Below are 26,516 nucleotides of genomic sequence, written 5' to 3' on the forward strand. Positions count from 1 at the left end.
TGGAATCAGTCCCGAGTTCTACGGGACTTGGTGAAATATCCACTCACGTCGGACGAGAGATGAGTTGGCTGGTTCGACTGTCGAGTCAGTGGTTTCCAGCCTAACAGCCCACGTGGTGATTTGATTCGCTCTGGTGATCTTTCGTATCGAGGTCCGCTAGTTTAGTGCTTTTCCTGGTGAGTTAAATTTACGTTGGTATGGGTCGATTTGGAACGATGGGCCGGAAAGTGGAGACCAAGCGGGACAACGGTGCTCAGAGTAGCGAAGACTCCAATTAACCGATAGACTGCGCTTCTGGCTAAACTTCGGAGCCCTCCGTCTCCAGGAACTCCGTCCTCTCCAGACTCCGCAGAGGGTCTGGGGAGTACGGAGTAGTGAACGGCAATGGAGGATGCTGAGTCAATTCCGAAGGGATGACGAATCTTTCTGAATGCTTATGCTGACAGAAAACAGTCGTGAAGGGAAACTAAACGAGGGAACTCCGTGACTCTGCTCGGCTTGACTTACGATAGGCTTGGCGACGATAGTTAAAATCTTAGCCAAGCAGAGAGTTTAGCATGAGTCCTAATGCGCCGGTGGGGCAACCAACCAGTCAGTCTTCGCACATGGGGGTTCTTAAGTTCTCTGACTGGCTCTCTGGTGGCAATGAGGATCTATTACGGGTTAACCCGAAGGCGCTCTTGCTGGACCGACGGAGGACAAGGACAAATGTCCGTTAGATATTATTATTAATTTGTGACTGTGAAGGATTTACGACAGGGATCGTTAGCGCGGGGTTCGAAGAAAAGTACCAGGATGGAAAATTTTGACTCCTTCCTATTGCCCCTCGTACTGTTATCATAATTCCATCCACGAACGGCATTGTTGATCGCCTCAAAATACAAAAGACTTTCGGTCGTTGAGATCATTGATGGGTTCGTTTATGGTCCGTGTCCTCGGCTTCAGTGGGCCGATAAACCTTTGCTTTCCAAAGCTTGTCCTCTTGGCTTTCTTGTCCTTCTCCAATGTGGCGCGTGCAACCGCTGTCCATGCAAGTACGCACGATGAATGGGGAGATGATGGTTTTTTGTCAAGCTCGCATCGCATACTATCAACCTACGATAAGTGCGTCTTGACGCTTTGCGGTGCGGTGATTTTCATATGTGCTGTCGCATTGTTAGTTCAAGTGCGATTCCCTCATTATTCTCAAGAAGGACAATCCCATGCTGAAACATTAAATCTCCATAGGCATGCCGAATATTGATCGACATCGGTCGAAAAGAACGTCTTTGGCGGCAAGAGGACTACCTAGCGGAAGAAGAGTTACTGATGTCAGCTCTTGAAGCTGGCTATGCAAAAGGCGGCAACCTCCCCCGATATGCGACGCGGTTTGGTACCCTTTCGGAACAGGAGATCGATGTCAGTGGCGTGCGGAAGGTTGTTCTAGTGCCAAATTACACCTATGCGACAACTGCAGCCCAAGATGCGTACGCGGATTGGTTTGTGAGGTGGTGTCACCTTCAAGAGGAAGCCTCGAATTATGCCGTCGAGGAATCCCCGGATGAAGTGGCTCCTCTCCTCGATCTCAGATCTCCAAAGGCACCACGGTATTTGGCTGAGGCTGTGACTTCTTCTTCACAGGGTCCTTCGGATGGAATGGCTCCGCTCATTGACCTTGGTTCTCTGGAAGCGCAACAGGATGTGGATGACCTTGCGAGCTCTCCACGGCCACTTCTAGCTGAATGATTTGCTGTCGCGATCGGACAGCATGTCTGTTCTGATTAAATCCTTCACTAAACGTCCCGCATCGCTGTCGCACAGGACAAAGCCGAGAGTGATTCGACTCCTCCAGAGACCATGACTAGACTGTGACCTGGTAATTTTGACCTTGACATGGAGGATGGCGACCTGCCTGACATATTAACTCAAGGTTAGCTGCTTAAGGGGCGTTGAGGATATCACCAATGTCCCATACAGGTTGTTTCGATGATCGCGGCAGACGTACGGATACTCTCTCAATTCTTCCTGGATCCAAATCCCCGTCGTGGTCGAGATTCCGTGGTCATATAGTGGTCACTGTATCGAAAAAGAAGAACCAAATACCCTTCTTTTGATCAGCCGCCGAGAGCAGCATTCGAAGACGATGATTCTCATGCTGTTCTGGAAGGCTTTTGACCAAGGCGGAGGACATACGAGCTCAACGAACAACAGAGACCCATTCTAGTTCCTCGCAATCAATCACTATCCTCACTTGATAGTTACATTGCATTTGTTACTAGCTCATTCTTGGTTGTATTATCCGCATTAATGAGTGTACATCATTAGCATCGCTAGTCTCTGACGAAGAGCTATCACTATGGCTGCCCATGACGGCCGAGGCTTAAGGGCGTACAATCTATCCAAGGTGACTCGCTTCTACAAACAACTTATGGAGGTCGTCTAGAGTAGCCGAAGATGTCTAGATTCCTTTTTTAATTTGCGTAGACAAGAAAAAGATTATTGTTACACTAACCTTATAAACCATTTATACACAATACATACCCTCTGCTTCCATAGTAGTAATCCTAATGCTAGACAGGATATTAACTCCTGTGGAAATGTTATCAAGCTTGCAGAGTAACGGCGGCACAACTCCATTAACCGCAAAGTCCACCGAAAGGTTTATACCAATATACATGTACCGATGCCTTGGGAAGGGTATGGGCTTGAACGCATTACTCATGAATATTATGCAATTTATGGTCCAAGCTATATTATTCCACATTCACAGTAAGTAAGAGACTCAACTTGGTACACGCTACCCAGCCTGCTGCATGAGATGTTCCAATTGAGCAACTGATTGCTGCAACTCGTCCTCGGTCGGCATGTTGACGTTGAGGAGATAAAGCACATCCTGCTGCAGAACATTCTTAGCAAGGCCGGGCTTCTTCTTGCGCTGATATCGCTGCCATTTCTCTTTAATCGGTTCACTTCCAGGTTCCCCTCGAGCAATTCTTTTGGAGTCGTGTGATTCCTTGATGGAAGTGGCAGCCCGCTCAATTAGACCAGACCTGCTCCCCAACAAGCCCCCAGGAAGTACCGAAGAAGTTTTTCCATTGTTCACAGGATGGTTTGGGTAGTTGTAGCGTGAGACAAAACCCTTGCGTCCTAACTCTGGAACAGCTAGACTGGACCCTGGGTTTTTGGCTTCCTGGTTCTTGTTAGCGAAGTTATTACCGAACAAGACGAGTAACGTAGTACTCACATATCAGGCCTGCGCTTTTCTATCCATGTAATCCTGCACCCAAGCCCCGGCGCTCTTCACTTTCTCGCGCGACCCCTCGGCCACCCTCCCCTTGCCTTCCATCGCTCGTGCCGCAGCGCGATCTAAATCGGGATGTACGAACGGTGCAGCCACAGGGAGCTCAATCTGCCCATGGGTCTTACCGCTGGCAAGTCTGATATTTTTCAAGTGCTTTTTGACCATGTTCATTTCTGGGTGTTCGTCGCTGTGCGTATACTTCGCGATTGTCGGGGCAGGGTCGAACGTTGGTTTCTCGACTGGCTGGTTAATATCAACCTTTTCGACTCCAAAGAGTGTCTTTCCAAGCTTTTGAGATAGTAGGCCAAGGGCTCCGCTTTGCTAGCCCGGGACATCGTCCTTAAAGGCCATGACCATGGCGTAGAGCCTGCGAGGCATGAAGAGGTCTTGGTTCACCCGGTCAAGAAAGGTGTTCGCGCGGTGCCAGGACTGGATCTCACGAGCTGTTCCTGCCACTGTTTGGACGATGACACTTGTTATTTGAGCGGCTGTTTCGGGGAACAAGCCCACGATGCCGGCAGCGACGTAGACGGCCTCGATTCATGCTGAAGCCTGTATCCGTAGTCAACGACTATGACTCCACGGCTAGACAGAAGGAAAAAGAAGTGAGGGGCCAAATAACCTTGCTCGCTTGGAAGGAATCCTCTAGGAAATTTAAAAACACGTCCTGACTGATATCGCAATCAGCCAACACAGACGCATACGCACGCACGAACCCTCGATCCTTGTTGCCGGGCCGCCGCTGGGGAATGATCACTGGACCTGGTTCTGGAAAGTTAGATAGGAAGAAAGTCGAAAAAGGCTGATGCGGCATCAATTGGACCCCTATATCTTCCAACCATTATCAATGTCCTGCCAGCACAAACCGGCAGGGGATTACTCCGTCCGTCCCTAGGCCAATTCTAATTGATTCAGTGGTTCACAGTCATATGATTAGATAATTAGACCCAGCAGACTACACCATGCATACCAAATAGCCGAAGCAGATTAAAGCTCCAAGCAGACTGACTAGGGTAAGTAGACTCAATAGATCAACTAGACCAACCAGGTAGTTCAATCAGACGAGGCAGACGAGGCAGACCAGACAGATCACGCAGACCAACACCAGGCAGTCCGACCAGAGTCCAGACTAAGTAGACGAAGCAGGCAAAGGAAACCCTAATGTTAAAAATGTATGCACGTTGTCCTATTGGCTTTGCCGTAAGTATACACCCGATGAGCCTTTCCTTTTCTGGGCCTCGGGAAGCGTCATTCGTCCATGCATACTAGACTATACCGATGGAAGTAGGCGGTATGGCTAGTGGGTAATAGACGGTGAGTAGGAAATAGTCTCCAACTTTTGCACTGCCCCTGTAGATGCACTAGTGCTTAGATTAATTAAAGCCTAAAAAAGCTAATACTAGAAAACAATAAACTAGTGCTTACCAACAATCGGTTGTCAGCGTATCTGCGCTTGTCTGCAGATATTTTTGTTGCAGTAGACGGGCGCTTAAGGTTTTGGGGTCCGCTCAGCCTCATCTAGGGTCCGACATACCATCGCTTATCTAGTAGTAGGCGGAGTGATCCCAATAGACTACTACTACTATATAAAGTCTGTATCGATCAACCAAGTTGGAAAGAATTTCTTTTGATTATCAGACAATACCTAAAACTACTCAGATACATTTTCTTCAGTCACATTCATCATACTCTCGCAAGATGCAAATCTATTCGATCGTCGCTGCTGCTACTCTTTCGCTGGCAGGTACTGCTCACGCTTGGGCTCAGGCTGCCGACGGAACCTGGATTGCAAATCAGAACAGCTATATCTTCACAGACAGTAAGTGATCTTGGGGGGTGGTGGGTGACAAGATTCTTCAAACTAATCATGCAACCTGTAGATCTGCAAAACAAATGGGAGGTTGTCGAAGCATGTACTATCAGGAACACGAATACATGGCTTTCTGATTATGAAGCCTGCGCTTATTGGGTAAATAGCGAGGGGCTTATCGCTCGTGGAAGTACGTATTCCTACCGGGCTAGATAAGATTCCTAGCAACGTTCTGACAATATACTATAGAATGCACGCCTGCTGTTAGACCCGTTGGTGATCCGGCCCACATAGTTCACTGCGAGTGAATTAGGGAAGATGTGGATTTGTTGAAAGATATATAGTCTAAACTTGGTTGAATTGTTTCTAGTTCATGCGAACTTCAGTCTCTGGGCTTGGAGAAACGTGCTCTAGATAGGATGCTTGTGAGGCAGAGTGTGCAGTTTGGCGATAGTGTTCCCGAAATATTAGTCCTTTCCATTCCGTACACGATACAGCTAAAGCCTTAGCACCCTCGAGACTTTCTAACATGGTCCGGGAGCGAGCAGCTCGTCGTGATCTCGGCCTACAGCTAAAGCCCAACTACTGAGGGTATAACGAAGCTCTGATTCTTCGGTGGTCTAGTACTTGGTCTAATAAGTCAGATTACCACCTAACTATCTCAGATCCTTTGGACGATCTGAGCCATTCTTGGAGTTAGCGCTATTCCATGGTTGACTAGTCTTTTCGGCTTAGCGGGTTGTCCAGTCTAACCTCGTATTCGAGCCTGGTCTTTCCATATAGCGGTGAGCTAGGTACTCGATTAACCTGTCATGGAATGTTGGGTATTGGTAATAGTGCGTGTTTATCCATGAAGGACCCATTGTGATGTTGAGCATGCACTTATGGTGCACAGCAGCTACAACTTCTTGCAATTCCCAGGTTTCCGCTCAATCCATCGGCCTCAGCTAGGAGCGACTATTGCAGCGAGTTATATCAGGGGACCCAATACAATATGCCTTACAGCAGCGGCGTTTGCTGTACCACTCTCGGTTATGTTTTCCAGCGGTTCTAATTGGACCATAAGACTAGGGCGCGGAAAGGTTCAGGATCTTTTAGAGTTAAAAAAGAAGCATGTTACAGCTCATCTAGTATTGAGTATTTAGAGAAGAAAATCAGGAACTTCTATTATCCCTACTTACAGATACGCGGTCCAAGGAACAAGTTCTGAAGAATACTAGACGTTAAATTAGCTGATAGCAATCTTAGAATAATCTAGTCTATCTTACATAAGTATTCTATAGCCGTGGCGATATACGGCTACAAGATTGAATAGTTATTTGAATAAATCTCTCTACTTATAATACATTCCTCCTTCATGTATGTAACAGAGGCTTTATTCATCGTCATAGGGTTAGAACCTTTCGACACCTCCTACAGAAATTAGAATCATGGCCAGTGCCGTCCATAAGACTGGACAGGCACGGAAAGGAATATGAAAGCATTCACAACATGCGCACCCATACAGTTTGGCGGTTAGGTAAAATATAGTTCAATGGTAAAGCAAGGGAATAGTCAAATGGTAAAGCAAGGAAATAATTCAGTCTCACATCAACATAGATCTCAGCCGCGTTCATGAGAGATTGAATAATACCTGTACCAATGCAATGAGGATAGTAAACCTTGCTAAGTAGAGGCTCACCGGAGAATGCTTTCTGATGCCATTCCTTGGAAAATACAGTTTCATTGTACTAAAGAAAGACGTTTATAGAGTGAGAGGTGCTGTGTCAGTAGCGCTTCAAATGGCATCAACATCCCACATTCTATTCACCTCTCTTTATTTCCCCCTCTGGAAATGTCCTCAGCAACAGATTATCGATCCACGCACGGTACTCACTCGTTGAGCTTTTCTTACTCAACGATCATGTCCCTCCAGCATCTTGGTCATGTCTTTCATCATCAGAGCTATCCGTGCCCTATGTGATCGCGTTTCGCGCATCGACCTATTGGAGAACTTGGATAAGCAACGCATAGAAATGTATAACATGCTCCGGGACATGTACAAAGAGCTACGTGGTCTAAAGCCCGAGTCACTTGAATCAGAAAGCTTAGAGGCTCTGCCAGTGCAGATTCCACTGCCACATGAAATTATTAGACAGCATCCGATGGATCCTGAAGATCCTAAGACTCAACGGCGCCTGAATAACGTCGCAGCAATCGATATAGCAGCAGTGAGATTCGGTAAAGACCATGAAATTCCTATGGTAAAGCTGGCATTCTTTGCGATTGCCTAGCTATGGAAATGTCACGCCGACGGCTCAACTGCGAAGAGGACATGCCAAATATGACTTTGATCACCAAATCGAGCGCGAACACGTAAGTACCAACATATAATCTTGTGTTATCCTTCAGGGCAGACTGATTTACTTGGAACCAGGGATTTCCATCTTAACCCAGCTTTTTACCATCGCGATCATGATTATCGAGACGATTACCACTGGACCATCAACTCCTTCTACGCTTGCTCAAGCCATACTACCTTCCCGCACATCAAGGCCATCATGCACCACAGCGAGGCCAAGGACCCCGAGCTGGTCCTTCGGAAAGAGGTCATGATGATAGTTGCCACTATGCACTCCCGCCCGACCACGGAGACTCTCCTGGATCACCTCATTGTTCCGGTTAGTTTCAACGTCGCTTTCATCTGAGTCGCTGCTGATGCTATTCACCTCTTCCGCTAGGTAATGCTTTTCAGCTTCGCAGGATGCTGCGTGCGCATTCTAATCGCCATTCATGACGGCCAGAATTTGAGGATCGCGATGTCCGGGTTCATGGAATACTCGGAAGGATCTCAGGATCTCTGGGACATGCTTACTCGTTACCTGGGATGTGGTATCAACAATAAGCTGAGCACCGAAAAGCTGCTGTCCGCATATTTGGAGGAAGCTTTGCCATGGAGAGAGGAGTGTAGCTGAATATCTCAAGAACATGATATGATGATGATCAAGAATGCGGAATTCTACACCATAACGTTATACCAATGAGGCACGGATGCACTCTATATAATCCTCTTCTTTACTGCAGTCTAGTACATACGACCATAGGGTGTGGAGAACAGGGCTTCCCGTCCGCTCAGCCGTACTTAAGCCACACGCCGGGAGGTTAGTAGTTGGGTGGGTGACCACCAGCGAATCCCTCCTGTTGTATGTTTTTAGAGGTCTATGATTTTTTTTCTTGATCTTATTGTGTATATTTTTCTTATTTGCTGATATGGATGGAGTATGTCCGACGGGGCGGGCTGCGACATGAAGGAATTGTAACATACATTGTTAGTATGCTAACCTCAAGCAAGTTATTTAGTCATAACGCTACATGCATATTTTAAGGCGTAATAAAGAATGTGAGTCGTTTTCTAGGTAGGTAGGTATGTTGTATGGGGCCTGGTTATCAAAGATAATTACTGTGTTCGGCGCCACCGGCAACCAGGGTGGCTCTGGCATCAATACCATCCTTGAAGATCCCCGACTTTATAAGAAATACAAGATTCGTGGGATTACTCGACATAGTTCGAAGGAGTCTGGGCAGAAACTTATCAAGCAAGGTGTTGAGGTTGTTTCGGTAAGACCACATCCAAGCATAGAATCATGACTAGAAGGTACATGAATAAAAAGCATATTATATTGAACATTCTATTTCAAAGTAAATTATATCATAGGGTTCTATGAAAAAGCTCATCACGCTGATTCTGTCTTCTCAGCAAGCCAGGACAACAGAGCCTCTTTATTAACCCTTTGGTTTCTCTCTGCCGCTTGCATTACCTTGTCTGTGATTGAAATTTGACGCTCGGTATTCAGGAACTTTTCGATGACCTCATTGCTGCATCGTTCCACGATAATCGCTGCCACTTGCTCAGTCTCCGGTGATGGAATATCATTTGGCAGAAGTCACTGAATCAAGTTTTCAAAGCCGTGGTCTTCTTTTTGTTCCCAGTCATATGGGTATGCTTGCAGTAGATCGATCGCTTCTTGGCCTTCTACAAGATTCAGGAAAGCCATAGTCACGGTGGCTTTTGTTTCCGCATCGGTGTGGCTATCTTGCTAACTATCTTCTAATACGACTCAAGGCTTTAGATCCCGCTGCAGTCTGAAGAGGAATCCTGTCATAAACTCTGGCTTCTCTATGGCTGCCTTTTTCCATACGTTGCGGGTAATCGGGACTGATCCTAGTCGATAGGAAATGATTTTGATGGTGTCAGCTCCTTGCCAATTCCGAATTGTGGCTAGGATTACTTCCTTCGTGATCGTTATAAGGTCTTTGAGCTTCTCCATCATAAGTTTTATGGATGATGCGATGCTTGCGGCTCGGACCAGGACCTTTTGCGTAATTGGGGCATCTGGCTTGTGTTCGACAAGAATGTATTTCAAGGCAGAAAAGTTGGGGGCGACTGTCGCGATCCCCGATTCGTCTGCACTCACGATTTGACGATCAAGGAGCGCCTTCAATGCGGGCAGTGCCTTTTCTTCTTCTTCTCCATACTCTAAGGTGCTGATCAGTTCAAGCACTTCTTTGATCGGTACTTGACCAGGGACCCGATCTAGAAGGATCGGAATCATACCGAGATTCTTACTTGCTGCTTGAACAGCTTCCTCCGGCATCCCTGCGCCTGGGAACCTTGTAAGCGTCTCTTCGAGTACTCTGGGAGCGTCCGGGCTGGGACTCTTGGCCATTGCGACGATAACACTATCAGTAATAGGGAAGGCGTTTCCAAGAAGCTCAAGGGACTCTTTAATCAATGGGAATGCAAACGGCCTGTTCTGAGCCGAACATTTCCATTGTTTCCCAGGTCCTTGAAACAGCTTCTTCCAGGATGGTCTCAGATACAACGAAGCCGGGCTGCTGTCTATCCAAGATGAGGTTCATCATTTCAAGGCCACCAGGTGCGTTCTTGACTATGCTGTGAATGACCTTCTCGGTCAGTGGGGTATCAGGAGCAAGGTCATCAAACAAACATTCCATAACCTCTTTGCCCCGATAGTTTTCTGCTGCCGCGATGAAAACGCTCTCGCTGATCTCGACCCCGGGTGCCCTTCTATTGAAAAGGAAGCGGATCATGCCTGCGCCACATCGTTTCCCGGCCGCTTTGATTAATAGCTCTTCCGTAACCGAGATTTCAGTTCCACACCTTTGGAAAAGAGCTTCCACTGATGTCCAGTCCGCATGTTTCACGAGCATTGAAACGACCTCGTCATCCAGAGGAAGGTCAGCCGCCCGTCTTCTTATGATAACACTCTGCATGTCAGCCCGCATGTGTTCCTCGAGAAAAAAGAGGAGAGAATCACGATCGATGTTGATGTCATTATTACATCTTTCGAAGAATAATTCCACCGTTTCCGCTTCGTGGCCTTCGATTTGTCGGCAGCATAGCAAGATCTCATTCGTGACGGGGATAAAAGACGGCGCGTCGGGTTTCACGTTAGACGGCGTGGTCGCGGTGGCGGGCACAGCCACACCATTTCCATTTTGGGAGGCTGAGACACGATGGCTTGGTGGGAGTTCATAATCTATGAAATGATACGAATCATAAAGAAACAACGTAATTCAGAAAGTCGAAAAATGGGGGATGTCGGAATAAGGTTTGATAGGCAGTCAGAGCTGAGACGAACACCCCCATCTTACTCTTCCCAGTATCAATCACCTCCACTCGGAGCCCCATAGCCAAAGAATCCCCTTATCGTTCCGCCTATCATGAGGCTTGCGGAGGGTTTGAGTGTGAGATAAGCCAGTTGATGATCTGTCCATAATCTCAATCATCAAATAACAGTCGGTATATATATATCCGACATTGCAACATTTAGCATCACCACAGAATATAGAACAAACAGTCTTAACCACTCGAGGCTCCTGCACAGTTTAAGAGGGATATTGACAACATGTATATCATATATATTTATAATTCTCCAGTCCCTAGGTGATACAATCGTAGCTGAATCTGTTTTCAGGTAGTTCGTTTACTGGATATCTTAGTAATCAATTCCGATGAATTGACCAATGCGCACCCTCAATTGTAAGGCTAACAACCACAAGATTACTGTAGTCTAGTACATACGACCATAGGGTGTGGAGAACAGGGCTTCCCGTCCGCTCAGCCGTACTTAAGCCACACGCCGGAAGGTTAGTAGTTGGGTGGGTGACCACCAGCGAATCCCTTCTGTTGTATGTTTTTCTTTTTTTTCTGCAATGTACATATATATATAGCTGGTATTGATAAATGTCTAAGCCGCGCAGTAGAGTTATGCATCTGCCTTGCTAATTAACGCCCTTTCTAGACCAAATAGTTGACTTTCAGATTCATCCGGTTTAGTCACGTTACTGCTATATATCAGAAGTGTTGAGACCTTCCCTTCACGTTGCAGCTGTAGAGGCTTTGTTTCATGTTGGCAAGCGATTGTCGCCGGCGGTCCCAATTGGCCCGGCGTATAGGATGACCTAGAGAGATGTTGTTTAGGTCTTGATCGATCAGATAATAATCGTCAATCAAGTAATTATGATCATGATCCTAAAATCGGCCTACTAAATATGATGCCTTCTAGACTAACTTGGTCAATGGTTATATAAGTACAGTATCCCTAGTCCAACCCTGGCCATCAGATTTATATTTTTGAAAGTGAACTACAATAAATGGACATCAGAGTAATGTCCGCTTCTATCTTAGCCCTAGAATGAGGTGATTTAGTTGAACTAGATACTTAACAAAACTTCAGACACAAGAAGTAGCTTCTCTATAACCGACTCTCCAGGAAAGCCTCTCAATGCTCCCATTCCGACCCCCAGGAGAAATTGTTTAGGGCGCAGCTTTTGAAAGTGACGTGACAGAAATTGAGTAATAGCATCTGGCTCATTATTTCCTGTGAATCCTGAGATATACTCTGTGAAGGGACAAGCGGCGAGGTTGGATGTGGACTCTGCAGGTTCGCTGAAAAGCACGGCAATTCTCTTGTCCTGTGGGAACCAGGAAGATCGTAGCATTGCTTCAAATTTGGATTTGCAAGGGACCAATGAAGTCTCTAGAGACTCGTTTTGAAAGACTTCGTGGTAGCCGGCAGGATTGACGAGCAGAAAAATGGTTGATATGTCATTAAAGTTGTAAGCGCCATTTGACCCAAAGCGTAGCGTCACATCTAGAAGATGTACGTCCAGTAGTATAGCCTCTGGCTTTCCCTCTTTCCATGCGTCGCGGCGTCTTTTGTACGTGACATGTAATTCAATTACTACTGATGTCCTGTCTCGCACGATTTGAACGTCTCGGCTTGTAGGGTTGTAATCTGGAGACGCAATGCGGTCTATATCGTCGAATAGACTATATTAGTTAGTATACCTAGACCAAGGAGGTGAGATGATAGCATACTTACGATAGTGCGGAGTCTGAGATATTGAACTCTCGAGGAGACTGGCGGATTCTCTCCATGCATGGGTCATGTGTTAATGAGCGTATTGCCTCTCCTACGCTCACATCTAGACGGTTGGTCGGACCTAGATCATCGATATAGTCTAGCAAAAGGTCGCAATCTACCGCGCTACTATCACAATGCAATTTGATACCAGCATGTTTCAGGGAAGCAATAATAGATTGTGCGCTCTGGATCACGAACCTGTATACCGCACTTCGTTGAAGTTCGAGGCTAACGTTGATGGTTTGCTTGTCCCCTGAGCCGAGTATCTCTTGAAGAATAGTGTCCGTATCACTGTAGTCACCACCGAATAGTAAGAATGCCTGCCGGGATAGCTGCCATTCATCGTCAAGGCTAGTTTCGCGCGGCCGCTCCACTGCTGGGGCGTCGTTGTTTTGTGGATATCTCAGAACCCTCCTTGTGAGCCCACGGAAGAAACGTTCGTATACGTTGGAGGTAAAAACCTCACGGTCAAAAGAGAAACTAAAGGACAACTTTGATAAATGATCAGTTATCTGTGTCGCGATTGAATCTGTGTCACGGTGAACTATTAACGAAGCCGAATCAAGATTCATTTGGCGAAGGACCTTTCGGCTACTTGACCGTACAAGCAAGGCCTTTTGCTCAGCCCCAGTTTGACTTGAAATCTCAATATCAATATAAGGCCTTTTTTCTGAGGGTGTATCGAGCAAGGTACGAACCAGTTGCACGCAGTCAGAAGCAAGTTTAGAGCGTTCGTTTGGTGCTCCAGCAGCTTCTGGATATCATCAATGCTCTTCCTGCCAAATACCAGTTTTATTTTGCTTTGGAAGCTCAGAGCCTCGTTTTGCTTCTGCTGTAGACTGTCCACCAGACCTTTCAGTTTCTTGAGTAGGACTTTACAGCAATTGATGGAATCGTCCAAATCCATCACTAGCTGATGATGCGCATCCCCGGTATCAGTACCCATCCATTCCTCTATCTTTGTCAACGCAAGACGCAAGGCGGATAATTGACTTGTTAGACTCAGGAAGGTAAGGTCTGCATCGTTCCAATCACTTTGTAAGTCGCGAATGGCAACTATCGTCTGGCTCACGATCTGAATAATGTTCGCCAGCGCACCAGCTGTTCCAATGATCGAGACAGGGTCCGCCATTTTCGTGAAAAGGGATTGCCGTAAAGCAACCTGTATGACTGCGCGCTAGGTCAGGATACTTGGGGGGGGGGAATTAACAGAATGGCTGTGAGGCTGAGCTTCTAAAGCCTGTGCCCTAACACCGCCCGGTTCAGCCTTGTGCAGGGATTACAAAATTTCATTTCCCTGTCGAGCAGTTAATTTCCTTCTGCCATCTTCCTTTCTCTCTGTTTTCTCCCCGCCCCCTTTTTTTTCCTTTTTCCTTTTTCCTATTTTCTTTTTCTTTTCTTTTCCTTTGGTTTCCTTTCTTTTCTTGTTTTTTTCTTTGATTTCTTTCTGGGAGGCTGCAGACTCTCCTTTGGCAGAGCTCTGTGACCCCTGGTACCGGATATATAATCCGGCCCAAGCACGAAGTAATTTACACCAATGATCGTGTTTGTCAAGCAAAAGCTTTCACGAAACCCAAAAGAAATTAGCAACATCGGAACCCCCCACTGATATCCATCCTGAGTACTGACTGCACTTAAGCCACATACCAGAAGGTTAATAGTTGGCTGGATGACCACCGGCGAATCCCTCCTATTGTATGTTTTTTTTGTATCTATTAGTTTGATTGAGCTTCTTGAAAAACCCTTTGGCAACTAGCTTTTTTAACTTCTTCGTAGATTTGTGTCTTGCCACGGTCTCATAAGGAATTACTCAGGCTACTGGTCTTATAAGCGGACAATAGTTAATATCTCAGATACAGAGTTATTAGTTATACAGCATAAATCCCAGAGTTACAACGAACTACATATAAAAACACTTTTCCTGCTGATCGACTGCACCCACTGTTGACTCTGGTCTCTCAACAACCCTTCAAGTCACCCTGAAATAAAAGGTGAAGTCATAAAACCTAGTTCCCTGCCAATTCTTGAACTGACCGAAAGGCCCATGGTCTGTGTGAGCCTGCTCCGAAAGCTTCCTCTTGTCAACTTTGCCAGTCCACCTCCACGACTGACCTTTGGCTCTGAATTTCTTTGATAAATCATCAACTTGCCCGAAGGAAACCAGTGGGTCCGAAGATAGTTGTTTGAAAACTGCCTGCTTGGCTTTCTGATAAGCATCGTTATCCACTGCGACCCAATTTCCTTTCACTTTGCCACTGTAGAAGCCTTTCACGCCTTTCGTCGAGCGTGTTCGAATCTTTACCGCGCGGCTGCTAAGTTTGTCACCGCTCACATCTGGAGAGTCATCCCAGGGTTCGCTCTGGGAAACGTAGCCCTCGTCCTGGCAGGTGCAACTGATCGGATCCCAAGTTTCGCAGCTCGGGTCTGTCCAGTCACACTGTCCTTTCTCAGAAACTAAGAACATGTTATAATACCATCTGTTCATTGGGGCCTATGGAATTACCTTCAACAGTCTCATCATCATCGGCTTGGAACATCGGCGACGCAACAACTAGGCCGACAAAGAGAACAAGCAAGGTAAGAAATGTGGTCTTCATCCTTTCAACTGTGCACACCAGATAAATGATAGAGGAAGAGCGTCAGTTGTGTGGTCTGTACGCAACTGGTCGCAGTGTATATCAGGATAGATACATGATCCTTGTTTTATACCTTAGAGTATTCCGCCTCGGCAGTTCTACGATATGATTGAGGAAGTCTAGAACAACACCTAAACTTGCGAGCCATCCAGGGTTGGGTTGACCTAGACCATCGTGAACCTCTCAGCTCATTTATTATAATAGCAAACTAGAACTAACCCCAATAAAATGTCACAGAGAAGGGAGAGTTTGGTGCAATTCACATACAAGTCCACGGTACAGGACACACGTATATTTGACGTTTTTTGTTGGGCAGATATGCAATTCGACTAGCCCCTTGACAATGTCATAAGACAAACTAAGACGATCCAAGAATACTGTTGGAAGGCGCTCTAGAACATCCTTCACGCCAGCAACTCTTTAATGCCAAGGACTTAGATGCTGTATTTAGCACCCGGCAGGCTGGTAAGGCCTCTTTGTTAACTCTAGTGGTGGACGTCAAGAAGGCTAAAAGGCCCAGAACCATACCAGCGGTAGTTCGGGACGATCACAGCCACCGAAACTCAGTCTAAGGCTAGACCTTACAGGGGATATACTAACCCTCAATGATCAAATCCACAACCTTAAGATTTTAGGAAGATTTACTCAATCTGTCTGGGCGTTTTTGAACCATGGTTGTGAACCCGTGGTCCGTGCGAACTGCATCATGAGACCCTACCGTACTTTAATACCTGCTACAGCCCATAGTTGTATTCGCAAGTAACTCACATTGTACCATATTCTTCTATAAGGTTTAATGATTAAAGCTTCGTTCATGCTATCATAAGATCATGGTTAGGGTTGTTTTCGGGTCGGGTTGCGGAAGTAGCGCCCGCTTTAATTTAGACTCGAATCCAAGAGGCTCGACCATGTTCTGCGCGGGGTCATGTGATAGAGAGATCTAGACTTCATAGATTCTGCATCGGTGGTCATTTGGTTCCTTCAAACTCGTTGATCTTTGTTGAGACGTCCTCGTCCTTGGCTTGTAATCGCATGTTCCACGGGGCACTGGCTGCAGAAATGCTGCACGAGTAAGAGATCGCGGCTCCGAATAAAAGTAAACTGTTTCCAAAGGTTCTTCAGAAGGCCTCTTGAGAAGATACGTCACTAATGGGAAACGTCAGATATAGAGATAAGTGCACCAGCGTTTTTGACTGCCTGAAACTTTTGCATGAAGTCAGTACTCGCTTCACATTTGACGGCCATTTCTGGTGTTTGCCTAAGAGTACTTCTCATCTATGCCCGCATCAATAATGGGCGATCGGTGGGAGCGAGGATATCCGAGGAAAGAGAGACTAGAATATGGAACATACTAGCTGGGTGGTTAGGATAGACCCAATTGTCAATTGACTAGGAAAGCATCTATAAATATCTGAAACTTGCGCAGGTAAGGCCACCACTTGAACGGCGACTCCTTCTGGGCTGCATCTAGATATATTGGTTGAATAAACTTCTTATAGAGAGACCTATTGTGCAATATTCTTAGAAGCCGGTCAATATTGTCCGTTTCTAAGTTATACAGTGACAAAAGGCCCCCATAACTTTAAGGGAAAATTATAAGGATTATTAAGAGAGACAGAAATGATTTCATTGTTGAACCCAAGAATATCACTGACGCCTGACGCTGATCTGTGATCTTTGGCCCACTCCCATGGGTAGACATCGAACTCAAGGATCTAGAAAAGGAAAGAAAGGGCGTGTGGAAGGTGGTGCAGCAATTGTGGAAGTACTTTTAATATTACAAACGCTGTGGGGTTAGTGTTGCGTGTCGAAGCGATCTTCACGTACTATTTAATGCAACCAAATGTAACCCCGCCTGATCCCTGCAACGATGTGTAATCAAAAAAAATTGATTGACAATCAAATAAAAATAAATGCGACCCAACTTGATTGCCAAATTTCCAAGTTCTCTATAAAACAAATTATCATCTAGCCATGGGATCCATTGTTGATGAGCCATACCGGCCCACACCTGCCGATATCACGATTAACAACCACAAACCGGGGGACCCGTCGAAGATCCTGCTCAAAAACGTTTGTATTCTGGATTCAACCGGGCGGGCCCCCTACCATGGAAATGTCTTAATCGAAGGAGAACGTATCGCCGCCGTGGGCGATGTCAGCGACTCAGCCGCCCGCGACGCATTGGTGATCGAGGGCGAAGGCAAGAAAACACTAATGTCTGGCCTGATGGACGCCCACACCCATCTCAGCTTTAATGACTCGCCTACTCTCGACGGCCTTACAAGTGCGCCACTTGAAGAACATGTCCTATCGACTGCTCAGTCGGCCAAAACCTACCTCGACTGCGGCTATACCATGTGTTTCGGGGCAGCCTCAGCTCAACCTCGGCTCGATATCGCGATCAAGGGTGCCATCAAATCCGGTATGATTCCAGGTCCACGTACTCTGGCGAATGCACCTGAGATTACAACCACCGGGGGAGCAATTGTGCCTGGTATCTCGCGCAATGCAGACGGGCCACATGAGATGCGAAAGCAGGTTCGGGAGTTCATTATGCTCGGGGCGGATAATATTAAATTGAGCATGAGTGGGGATGACATCCACCCAACAATGCCCAGCACGGAAACATATTTCACTCTGGAAGAGACGGTAGCCGCAGTAGATGAGGCGCATAACCGGGGGAAACGTGTCTGTGCACACGCCAGAAGTGCTCAATCCGTCAAATTTGCCCTCCAAGCTGGGGTGGACGTTATTTATCACGCTAGCTTCATCGATCAAGAGGGAATGGACATGCTAGAGCAAAAGAAGGATCATGTTTGGGTCGCTCCAGCTCTGAACTTCTTCTATACAACATGCACCGGCGAAGCAACTCTATGGGGCTTGACCGCCGAGGATGCAGCGAAAAAAGGCCTTACGTACGAGGTGGACACAGCCTGCAAGGCGATGCAAGAGATGCGCAAAAGGGGAATTCGTGTCATGCCCGGTGGTGACTATGGTTTTGCCTGGGCGCCCCACGGGACGTATGCCAGAGATCTGAAGCATCTTGTGGACTTGTTTGGCTACACCCCGATGGAGAGTATTATTGCTGCAACTGCTTGGGGAGGAGAGATGATGGGATACCCAGACGATTTGGGCAAGGTAGCACCGGGATACTATGCGGATATGATTCTGGTGGATGGAGACCCTCTGTCTGATCTGGAGATTTTGCAGAAACAGGAGAGATTGCATGCAATTATTATCAATGGTCATATCCATAAGCATGTTGTACCCTCGCAAGCTGTTTATGCTTAGGAGAACCACACAGCAGTGACTCGATATTGGCTACCATACTTAAATCGGCATTTCTACAAGTAATTATATCCCAAAAGTGAAAATTATATTAAGGAGCAGGAAAGATAAAGCTATGCACTGCAGGCAGCATCTAGTCCTATGATTCACTCAAATACGTCTCTATAGCTGAAACTCCCATGGAAAGCGGCAGTTCTTTAGCGAATACCGCAGCTGTGGTCCTAGTATAGCTCTGTTACAACTTATTCTTGTAACAATCAGTATAATTATATTTAATGCCCACTCTACCAAAATGCCAATGACATCAAGGGTCGCGCCTTGAACACTTTATCCACCAACATTATATATTCCTTGGATGATAATACAGGGGAAAGTGTCCTAAATAAAGGTAATATTAGGACTATATTCCGAACAAGAATGCGGCATATAATTCTGGCTATTATCCTTGATCATTCTATTTCAAAACACAGTATGTCATGTTTCTGTCTCACTTTCTCCCGAAACTTTGGGGACATTCCATCTGTATAAAAATACTGGTCATAAAAACCCTGCATGCACATGGTGCATAAAAATGTTTCACAGCTGTTTAATGTTCATTTAACTAGAAGGTCTCTTGTGCATGCGATGTCTAGATACCTGGAGTTTATCTTATGACATGCTCTGGTGGATTCTATTTTTAGTCTTATTTATCTATGATCTCTGTGATGAATAAATGGTTGGAACTGCTCGCTAATCCAGGCTGTCCTCTTTTTTAAACCGAGGCAATAGCAGCAGATATGAGCCGGTTAAAATTATAGCCCCGATAATGCCGTGCCTAAAAGCTTATCAGCCATGGCATTTCGCGATGGTGCGCGACCTTATGCAGGGCATAATATGTCACGTGCACACTTATCTTTTCCGATAACAATCTGCCAGGCTTGCGCTTCCCGATGTCGCTAACACAACCTGTTATTAGACCCGCAATGAATCCTTTTGTTCAACGGTCTCAGGCAGCCTGGCACCGGGTAGGCCTTGTTTCTGAATTTCCCGACCTCCAGTTGGACAATGACTGCTCTCCGATTGCCCCAAGTTGCAAAGCATTCAACATCCCCAAGACAAACATCGGCCCTCCGGTTGAAGCAGACATTGACCTACCAGGGGACTTGAAGGAGCAAGTACTTATTTTCAAATATAAAGGCAAGATTCATGCCATTGACCATGTAAGTGAGTCAGAGACATGATTCTTAGCTCTAACTGACCCTTTCCAGCAATGTCCTCATTCGTCATTCCCACTTTCACAAGGCAGCCTCTTTGACATTGAAGACTTTGGCATCACCCTCAGTGCAGGACTGACATGTCCCAAACACGGCTGGTCCTTTGATATCTTCTCTGGACAAGCAGACCGTGGCAACTACAAGCTGAAGCTGTGGGAAGTGCAACTTCGTGACCCCCAAGCTAAGGATGAGTCTGCAGACAGCACCGATCAGGAGGTCTGGGTGAGGCGGAAGCAGCGAATCGGCTAAAACGACGACTTTATTCGCTTTCGTGACTTTCCATGTTCAACAACTGCGAAAAAGCAGTTTCACTCCCAAAGCGGATCGACCTTGAGCTGGAGAGAATATTCCACTTTCCGTATTTCTCCTGGTCCAGCGCGAGTCTGATAATCAGCTCCCTTATTGGCCCCCAGATAAGGGGTCTGGAGAAAGGCGTTGAAGAGGAATGTCAACTGGAACGTGCATATGTACGGTGATGGGTGACTATCGGTATGGTGAATTTCTCGGAATCCACAATCTCGTTCGGGCCACTCTAGGTAGTTACGCTTGAAAGGAACGGGCCGAGGATTATTTCCACTAGTCTGACGGCAATATTGGTCTCGGCGGCGGATTCTTCGACATCAGCCGTTATAGGTTTTGGCGAGGGAACTGTAATACTAGCACACAGCTCGCGCAATGCAAGGGCCCTCCACAGAACGACTCCTACAAATGATGTACAGAAGCTAGGAATGAAGGGCTCTCTGGTTAAAAGTAATTATGGATTTTGTTAATTTCGTTATCTCCAGTTTTCATTTAATACTCCTCCTAAGCCCTGATCTAGTCTATGATATATGAAAAAGACCAGTATAATTCATACTAAAGATCTAAATTAAAGTATTTATATTATGACCTTGCAACAGTTGTGTATACCCAGACGCAAAAACTATACCTTCATCCACAGCTTTCCTTTGGCCAAATGCATCCTGGCAATAATGTAGAAAATGGTCCCCATTACCAACATTGTCCCCGTAAAGACCTGCAGTTTCCAGTAACTCCCCCCTGCAGCCGAGATGAGAGCGCCTCCAATAGGGCTACCTGTCAATGCGGCCACGGACATGCAAGCATACATCGTACCCGATCGGGTTCCAATCTCCCGTATATCGGAAATCTGGGCCACCAGAGCCGGGCTGATCGCTGTGTAGGTGCCAGAGCTTAGACCGAAGAGAGCAGCAAATGCAATTGCCGTCGCTTGATCTTGTCCAGGGAGCCACAGAGCCAAAACGAAAATACTGGACAAACATGCAGCACAAAGAGAGACATTATAGTTGCCTAGCTTGTCCGCTGCATATCCGGGAAGAATGCGGCCGATACCACTATCATTGCCTGGTTAGCCGGTTTCTTATCCATGGGGCTGATAGAAATGCTGAGTGATATGTACATACCTCGCTGCATTGAAAATCGGTACTAAATACCCGGCAAGTTCAACTGACATTCCCCTATATTTGCCGTAGGTCACCATGAATGTGATTGGGATGAACATGCCCATCGAATAGAAGAAACTGGCAAGTGCTGTTAAAAGAAATGGAAGATCCTTGAAAGGCCGGATAAATGCCATTATACCAATGTTTTTTGGTTGCGAAGGTAGCCTTGGCCTCACGGTGAGATTTGTGACGATTAATAGCGCCAACATTAGAAACGCACATGTTCGCATGGTCCACGCGAAACCTATCTGAGGCATCAAGCGATCTACTAGGATAGGTAGAACCACTCCACCGAGGCTCGATCCGCTGGCAACTATACCCATGACCAGGGCACGCTTCTTCATGAACCATGTTGTGACACAGGTGAAGCAAGGATACATGACCATGCCCGCGCCAATGGGACTGCAAATAGCTTGGGCAAGGATAAACTGGTAGTACTGGGATGAAATGGACGTCATCATGAGACCGAATACATGCAGGAAGGCCCCTATCAAGAGGAGGTAACGCGGCCCAAAATTGTCATACAGCCTTCCAACCACAGGTCCCTACATTTGGGAGTGTTAGTGTCATCTGAGAAGTCTAAGGATTCGGTGTTTAATCTTATCCGTTAGCCTCTCACTCACAGTAATAAAAATCATGAACATCGATGTTGCAGGGATCCACGACACTATACTTGGGGATTTTGACTGTAACTGATGAGTCTCATAATAGGCTTGAAACACGCCGACACCTGTGAGATGAAGGGTTAATCTTTTCTCTCTCCCCCGGGGACTTGCTTTGGTTCATACAATTCGTCCAGCCGAAACTAATAAGAAGGCCGAAGAAGGCCCCCAAAACCACTAGCCAAGCCCGTAAGCCCCCGTCAGGAAATTCCTGAGGTTCGTTTACTTTAGCTGATTCAAAGGTCGGTCGTTTCTCTCCCGCATTCTGACTTGCACCGGTTGAGTGATGTGTGTCGTCCATCCTCGCAGTTGGCGAACACTAAGAGAGGGAATAGACAAAGTAACTCTTTCAAAGTGAGCTCAGAAGTAGCACTGGGGTTCACCAAAAAGGAAATAGGTTACAACAGTTCAATGGAAATTCAAGCTTGTAAAACGAGGTGTTAATTGAAGCTTCTCAAGTCTAGTGATCGAGGAAAGACTGGGTTAGATTGGCACTTTTATATACACAGAGAAACAAAACAGTCTACGACACATCCGTATAACTTGGTGTGCCAAAGCCGATTCCATTGACTCATGATTTAGCTGTTTATGCCTCTAAGCAAAGCGGCTGGTAGGGCGTGAGGACGGGGTGGAGCCCCGCGGAGCCCCGCGGAGGTCCGAGTGGGCCAATCACGGCGCAAGACAACAAGACAGTGAGACCGTGGAGACTTCAAGCCAATCTTACATCGTACAACAGAGCTTGGAACTGGACACTCAAAACCCCCTGAACGTGATGAAGCGTTCAACTGCAGAAGCCGGACCAGCCCCCAAGCGCAGTGCTTGGCAGCAGCCCGTGTCCTGTGAGTTCTGCCGTCTGAAAAAGGTTCGATGCGACAAGAAACGGCCGTGCTATAACTGTACTTCCAGAGGCTTTGATTGCGAATATGCTTCAGGTAAGATATCTCTTCTTCGAGTCTGTGTCTAATTTAAGTGATTTTGCCTGACGCAAGAGGATTAACGCCCTTTGAAAGTGATTAAACCTGTACAGTCCTCCTTAGGTTCGAGCAAGGACCCATCTGAGAAGCAACACCATAGTCTTATCCCAGATGACAAACTTGTATCCCTGGAACGGTGCGAGACCCTAACACTGTATTATGCCATTACTAAGACGATTGATAAAGAAATGTTCGGGAAATCAACGACCGCCTTAAGAGAGTAGAAAGCGCTCTCCTTTCCACCTCCGGGCTAGGACAGGAGTTCCAAAGAACACCCCAATTTAGTCCTCCATCTTGTATGTTAGCAGAAAGTCATCATGGAGCAGACAGTCCCAAGACATGGGACAATCTTGAGGCCATTGCTTCTAATCCACACTCTGCTACCGAGCCGAGCTTTGGACAGCAACCAGCAAGGGGGATATCCATGAGCGATCCCAAATTTATTCTATTGAATGACAGAAAAGCTCCTGGAGAGGCATCTCCCAAAACACTCCAGCATCATGACCCACCAACTACCGATGTACCGAACAATGTCAAGTGGAGAAACCTGCAAAGTCTTCTGCCTGATATTCATCTTGCTCGGCTACTTTTTGAACATTATGTTCAGACTGCGGACTGTCTGCACCGCGAGATTCATGTTCCTTCCACGCGCACTCTCCTGGAGGCCACTTATAATGAACTATCGGGATCGATGATGGGGTTACATGAAACGATTATCTTGTTCCTTTCCATCTTCGCATCCAGCGCCTTTTATGTCTGCCATTCACACTCCCACTCAATATCTGACCAACTGAAGGATGCGTCGAAGTGGCACAATACATGGAAGGAGGCAGTCATATTTGGACTATTGCAGCCAGATGCAATACGCTCATCGTCACTAGTATCTCTGCAGACAATATTGATCATGACGTACTTATTATGGGACACGGAAGGCCAATCATCCATGTTCCATACCCTAAGAGGTATCGCACATTCGAAGGCAATTCAAATGAAGATTCATCGCCTCGACGCGCATCATCCAACAGAAGATGACGACGTCATTGTAACAGAACTCAAGCGCCGTCTCTGGTGGCATCTTGCGTCTACTGACTGGTTTGTTCGATCCTTTCATCTCAATTGTATATAGGACAATGCTAATGATGCGCTTCGAGGCTTGTTGCTAGTGTCCCAGGAAGCCAGGAGGGAATATATAGCATCAACCCGAAGCTTATGGCGGTCAAATATCCCCTCAACATAGACGATGCCGATATCCGTGCCGACGGACCATCCCCAAATTCGCTACCCGAGGACCAGCCAACATCAATGTCATTCTTCATCCAACGCATTAAGCTTGCTGAGCTATGTCGAGATATGGTCGATTCTATGCAAAACATCCACCAACGAACAGATATACCAGATCACGAGCAGATCCGCCAGATTGTTGTATGGTTTAACTCATTCGAGGGAAACCTGCCATGGTATTTCCAGATGGATGAAGAAAACAGAAATAAAACAGCAGTATTGGCTGCCCATCACCCCTATATTATCCGGCAAAGGCATGTGTTATTGTTTGGACTATACTCACGACTTGGCCGTTTGCTAAGGCCACTTCTTATTCGAGGAGGGAGCCATCCATCTTGCTCTGATTTGGTCAATCTTGGAATAAGCTGCGCCGAGAAGTTATTGAATATTCGTCATACAGTCGAACCGGAAGATCTTTGCCCTTCCTTCCATTCACACAGTATTGACCAACACTCGTTTGGTGCCCTGCTTCTCTTGACCATTGATATTATGAGGGATAAAGATGAGCTTCGTGCACGGGACAGAAGGAAGAACTTGATTCGCGAATGCGAAATGCTGAGAGGAAAGCAGAGATCCTTGGGGGAGCCTACGAAAAACATGATCCGAGCGCTCGATCAATTAATAGGTATCATTCAGAAGCCACGTCTATCCTTACCGCGAGAATTTGTGGACGTGAATGGTAACCATCCTGGTCCAACGTCGACTTCAACGCCATATGATAGTGCCGGCCTTCCAACACAACCATTCTCATCTGAAGAAACCGAAATTCCAGGAAGCCAAACAGTGCCCACTGGGAAAGCAGATGACCCAGAGGAGCATGCCCACATGTCTTTTACCTCAGCGGATAACTTTCCGTGTGCTCATGAGCATCCAGCCAACAATCCTGCGGGCCAGGATATCACCGAGCTCTGGACAGAACTGCTGAACAGTTTCCCTTATTCGCCAGGGTTTACATGGGAAGAGACATTTGACTGGACGTGGTCTTGATGCTCCCAGGACAGGGAATGGATGCTCTAATCAAGATAAAATAAGTAATGTTACATAGGGTGTCACATGAGGCTTGCTTGATAAAGGTCCAAGGGGGGTGTGGGCCTCTGGCTCTATCCCATGCTGGCACTGATTTGATAGTGGTTGAGCTGCTGCTTGATGCAGTATATACCTAATAGGATAAGTATACAACTTTATCTAAGTCCTGTACCCCTGGTGATCTTTCCTTTGTCTCATTTTTACGGCCACTGATGGAATCAATTATATTCTAGTATTAGCATGTTCAGTAACATTGTTATGTCTAATTTGACTACTTCCGCCTGACAAGGAGATAGTGATATCGGCTTCTGATTTATATAACTTCTGTGACGTGTCTGCATACGACTGTGGGGTACTTTGGAAACAGCTGGGCTCAATCGCAGTGGCTGTATGTCCTAACGCCGCAAAGGCAAATATCACAGCTTCTGGAAAACTATGCATATTTTGAATGGCTATTGCTACAACTATGTTCGATCAACTCCGTATACCATATTGTCAAAAACTGTGATTGTGACTGATATGTGTGCTCCTGGCTGCCTGAGCAGTGGAATGCACCTGGCACAGTTTCCCTGGTGTGCAACCGTATATAGCAGTGCTTTGTTTGTGCCGCGAAAGTAGCTTTTTGGAGCAAGTGGACATAAGGGCATTCATTCAGTGTGTACAGAGTATATTTGATACAATCTCTAAAGTTTACAGATGTAACAACAAGGCCAATACCAATGCCGATGTTACAGCTTTGAAGGGTCCTGCAAAGTCTGTCCAGCATAGTATGTTTTGAGGGTGTTTTTACGCCTCGTCATATCGATTCTGGGTGCATTGATCAATAATGTCTTTTATGCCGATTGATTCGCTCTGTGTAAAAAAGGGAAATTAAAAACATACAACAGGGGGGATTCGCTGGTAGCTACCCACCCAACTACTAATCTCCTGGCGTGTGGCTTACATACGGTCAGTGGTCGAGTGGATATATTTAAAGAGTGTGATCTAGTACGTAATCTTGGCGCTCGCGCGACTAGCGCTAGTATATTATAAACAGATATAATTCTATATAAACACTGACATTTCTAGTACAATTTTCTTTTTATAGTGCTAAGTAAACTACCTAGCAAGGAATCTATACAATTCTATTAGCCTTACGCCTCTTCTTGTAAAACAGTCCAATATCTTGGTATATACATTTCGCCACTATCTATAATAGACAGTAAGAATATCTGCGTCTGCTAATAACGACAAGTAGAGCTTTCACTGATCTAGTACCGCGTGAATTACACGTGATTCAGACTAGACAGGCTACCAAGTTTAATAAACAGCTTCGATCAGGAGACGCGAGATCTATGCCTCCTATACTCCTATATACCGAGCCTTATGATGAAGATCGCATCGTTGCTTGAGGCCAGCGATTGTTATGACACG

At 46.3% G+C, this 26,516-nt stretch overlaps 10 protein-coding genes across 10 annotated transcripts; 5 read left to right on the forward strand and 5 right to left on the reverse strand.

Annotated features, from left to right (window-relative positions):
* The first annotated feature begins 821 nt into the window (after positions 1 to 821).
* F9C07_1180942 (uncharacterized protein) lies at positions 822 to 2,114 on the forward strand. Its single transcript, XM_071507693.1, has 2 exons — positions 822 to 1,165; positions 1,228 to 2,114. The coding sequence occupies exons 1-2, from the start codon at positions 911 to 913 to the stop codon at positions 1,723 to 1,725; spliced, it is 753 nt and encodes a 250-aa protein (XP_071363510.1). The 5' UTR covers positions 822 to 910; the 3' UTR covers positions 1,726 to 2,114.
* Positions 2,115 to 2,776: 662 nt separating this feature from the next.
* F9C07_9593 (uncharacterized protein) lies at positions 2,777 to 3,451 on the reverse strand (the record flags this gene model as incomplete). Its single annotated transcript, XM_041290212.1, has 2 exons — positions 2,777 to 3,169; positions 3,263 to 3,451. The coding sequence occupies 2 exons, from the start codon at positions 3,449 to 3,451 to the stop codon at positions 2,777 to 2,779; spliced, it is 582 nt and encodes a 193-aa protein (XP_041142035.1).
* Positions 3,452 to 4,624: 1,173 nt separating this feature from the next.
* Positions 4,625 to 5,585, forward strand: F9C07_2276814 (uncharacterized protein). Its single transcript, XM_041290202.2, has 3 exons — positions 4,625 to 5,099; positions 5,161 to 5,280; positions 5,340 to 5,585. Exons 1-3 carry the CDS (start codon positions 4,979 to 4,981, stop codon positions 5,396 to 5,398), a joined length of 300 nt encoding a protein of 99 aa, XP_041142036.1. The 5' UTR covers positions 4,625 to 4,978; the 3' UTR covers positions 5,399 to 5,585.
* A 1,828-nt stretch (positions 5,586 to 7,413) lies between these two features.
* F9C07_9595 (uncharacterized protein) lies at positions 7,414 to 8,044 on the forward strand (the record flags this gene model as incomplete). The annotated part of the gene is made up of 3 exons (XM_041290203.2): positions 7,414 to 7,445; positions 7,507 to 7,750; positions 7,811 to 8,044. The coding sequence occupies 3 exons, from the start codon at positions 7,414 to 7,416 to the stop codon at positions 8,042 to 8,044; spliced, it is 510 nt and encodes a 169-aa protein (XP_041142037.2).
* Positions 8,045 to 8,803: 759 nt separating this feature from the next.
* On the reverse strand, positions 8,804 to 9,796 carry F9C07_2197648 (uncharacterized protein; the record flags this gene model as incomplete). The annotated part of the gene is made up of 2 exons (XM_041284956.2): positions 8,804 to 8,945; positions 9,195 to 9,796. The coding sequence occupies 2 exons, from the start codon at positions 9,794 to 9,796 to the stop codon at positions 8,804 to 8,806; spliced, it is 744 nt and encodes a 247-aa protein (XP_041142038.2).
* Positions 9,797 to 11,652: 1,856 nt separating this feature from the next.
* On the reverse strand, positions 11,653 to 13,733 carry F9C07_2125500 (G-protein alpha subunit-domain-containing protein). Its single transcript, XM_041290213.2, has 3 exons — positions 13,219 to 13,733; positions 12,479 to 13,156; positions 11,653 to 12,426 (listed from the first exon to the last, which is right to left on the reverse strand). Exons 1-3 carry the CDS (start codon positions 13,650 to 13,652, stop codon positions 11,808 to 11,810), a joined length of 1,731 nt encoding a protein of 576 aa, XP_041142040.1. The 5' UTR covers positions 13,653 to 13,733; the 3' UTR covers positions 11,653 to 11,807.
* A 756-nt stretch (positions 13,734 to 14,489) lies between these two features.
* Positions 14,490 to 15,117, reverse strand: F9C07_9597 (uncharacterized protein; the record flags this gene model as incomplete). Its single annotated transcript, XM_041284958.1, has 2 exons — positions 14,490 to 14,974; positions 15,024 to 15,117. 2 exons carry the CDS (start codon positions 15,115 to 15,117, stop codon positions 14,490 to 14,492), a joined length of 579 nt encoding a protein of 192 aa, XP_041142041.1.
* A 2,013-nt stretch (positions 15,118 to 17,130) lies between these two features.
* On the forward strand, positions 17,131 to 19,949 carry F9C07_9598 (uncharacterized protein; the record flags this gene model as incomplete). The annotated part of the gene is made up of 2 exons (XM_041284952.2): positions 17,131 to 18,179; positions 19,769 to 19,949. 2 exons carry the CDS (start codon positions 17,131 to 17,133, stop codon positions 19,947 to 19,949), a joined length of 1,230 nt encoding a protein of 409 aa, XP_041142042.2.
* A 673-nt stretch (positions 19,950 to 20,622) lies between these two features.
* On the reverse strand, positions 20,623 to 22,123 carry F9C07_9599 (monocarboxylate transporter; the record flags this gene model as incomplete). Its single annotated transcript, XM_041290443.1, has 4 exons — positions 20,623 to 21,052; positions 21,122 to 21,705; positions 21,784 to 21,890; positions 21,949 to 22,123. 4 exons carry the CDS (start codon positions 22,121 to 22,123, stop codon positions 20,623 to 20,625), a joined length of 1,296 nt encoding a protein of 431 aa, XP_041142044.1.
* A 422-nt stretch (positions 22,124 to 22,545) lies between these two features.
* F9C07_2276819 (uncharacterized protein) lies at positions 22,546 to 26,105 on the forward strand. The gene is made up of 4 exons (XM_041285069.2): positions 22,546 to 22,754; positions 22,833 to 22,932; positions 22,983 to 23,888; positions 23,948 to 26,105. The coding sequence occupies exons 1-4, from the start codon at positions 22,595 to 22,597 to the stop codon at positions 25,062 to 25,064; spliced, it is 2,283 nt and encodes a 760-aa protein (XP_041142045.1). The 5' UTR covers positions 22,546 to 22,594; the 3' UTR covers positions 25,065 to 26,105.
* The last annotated feature ends 411 nt before the right edge of the window (positions 26,106 to 26,516 follow it).

The sequence above is a fragment of the Aspergillus flavus genome, chromosome 2, assembly GCF_009017415.1.
Source record: "Aspergillus flavus chromosome 2, complete sequence".
NCBI classification, from domain to species: Eukaryota; Fungi; Ascomycota; class Eurotiomycetes; order Eurotiales; family Aspergillaceae; genus Aspergillus; species Aspergillus flavus.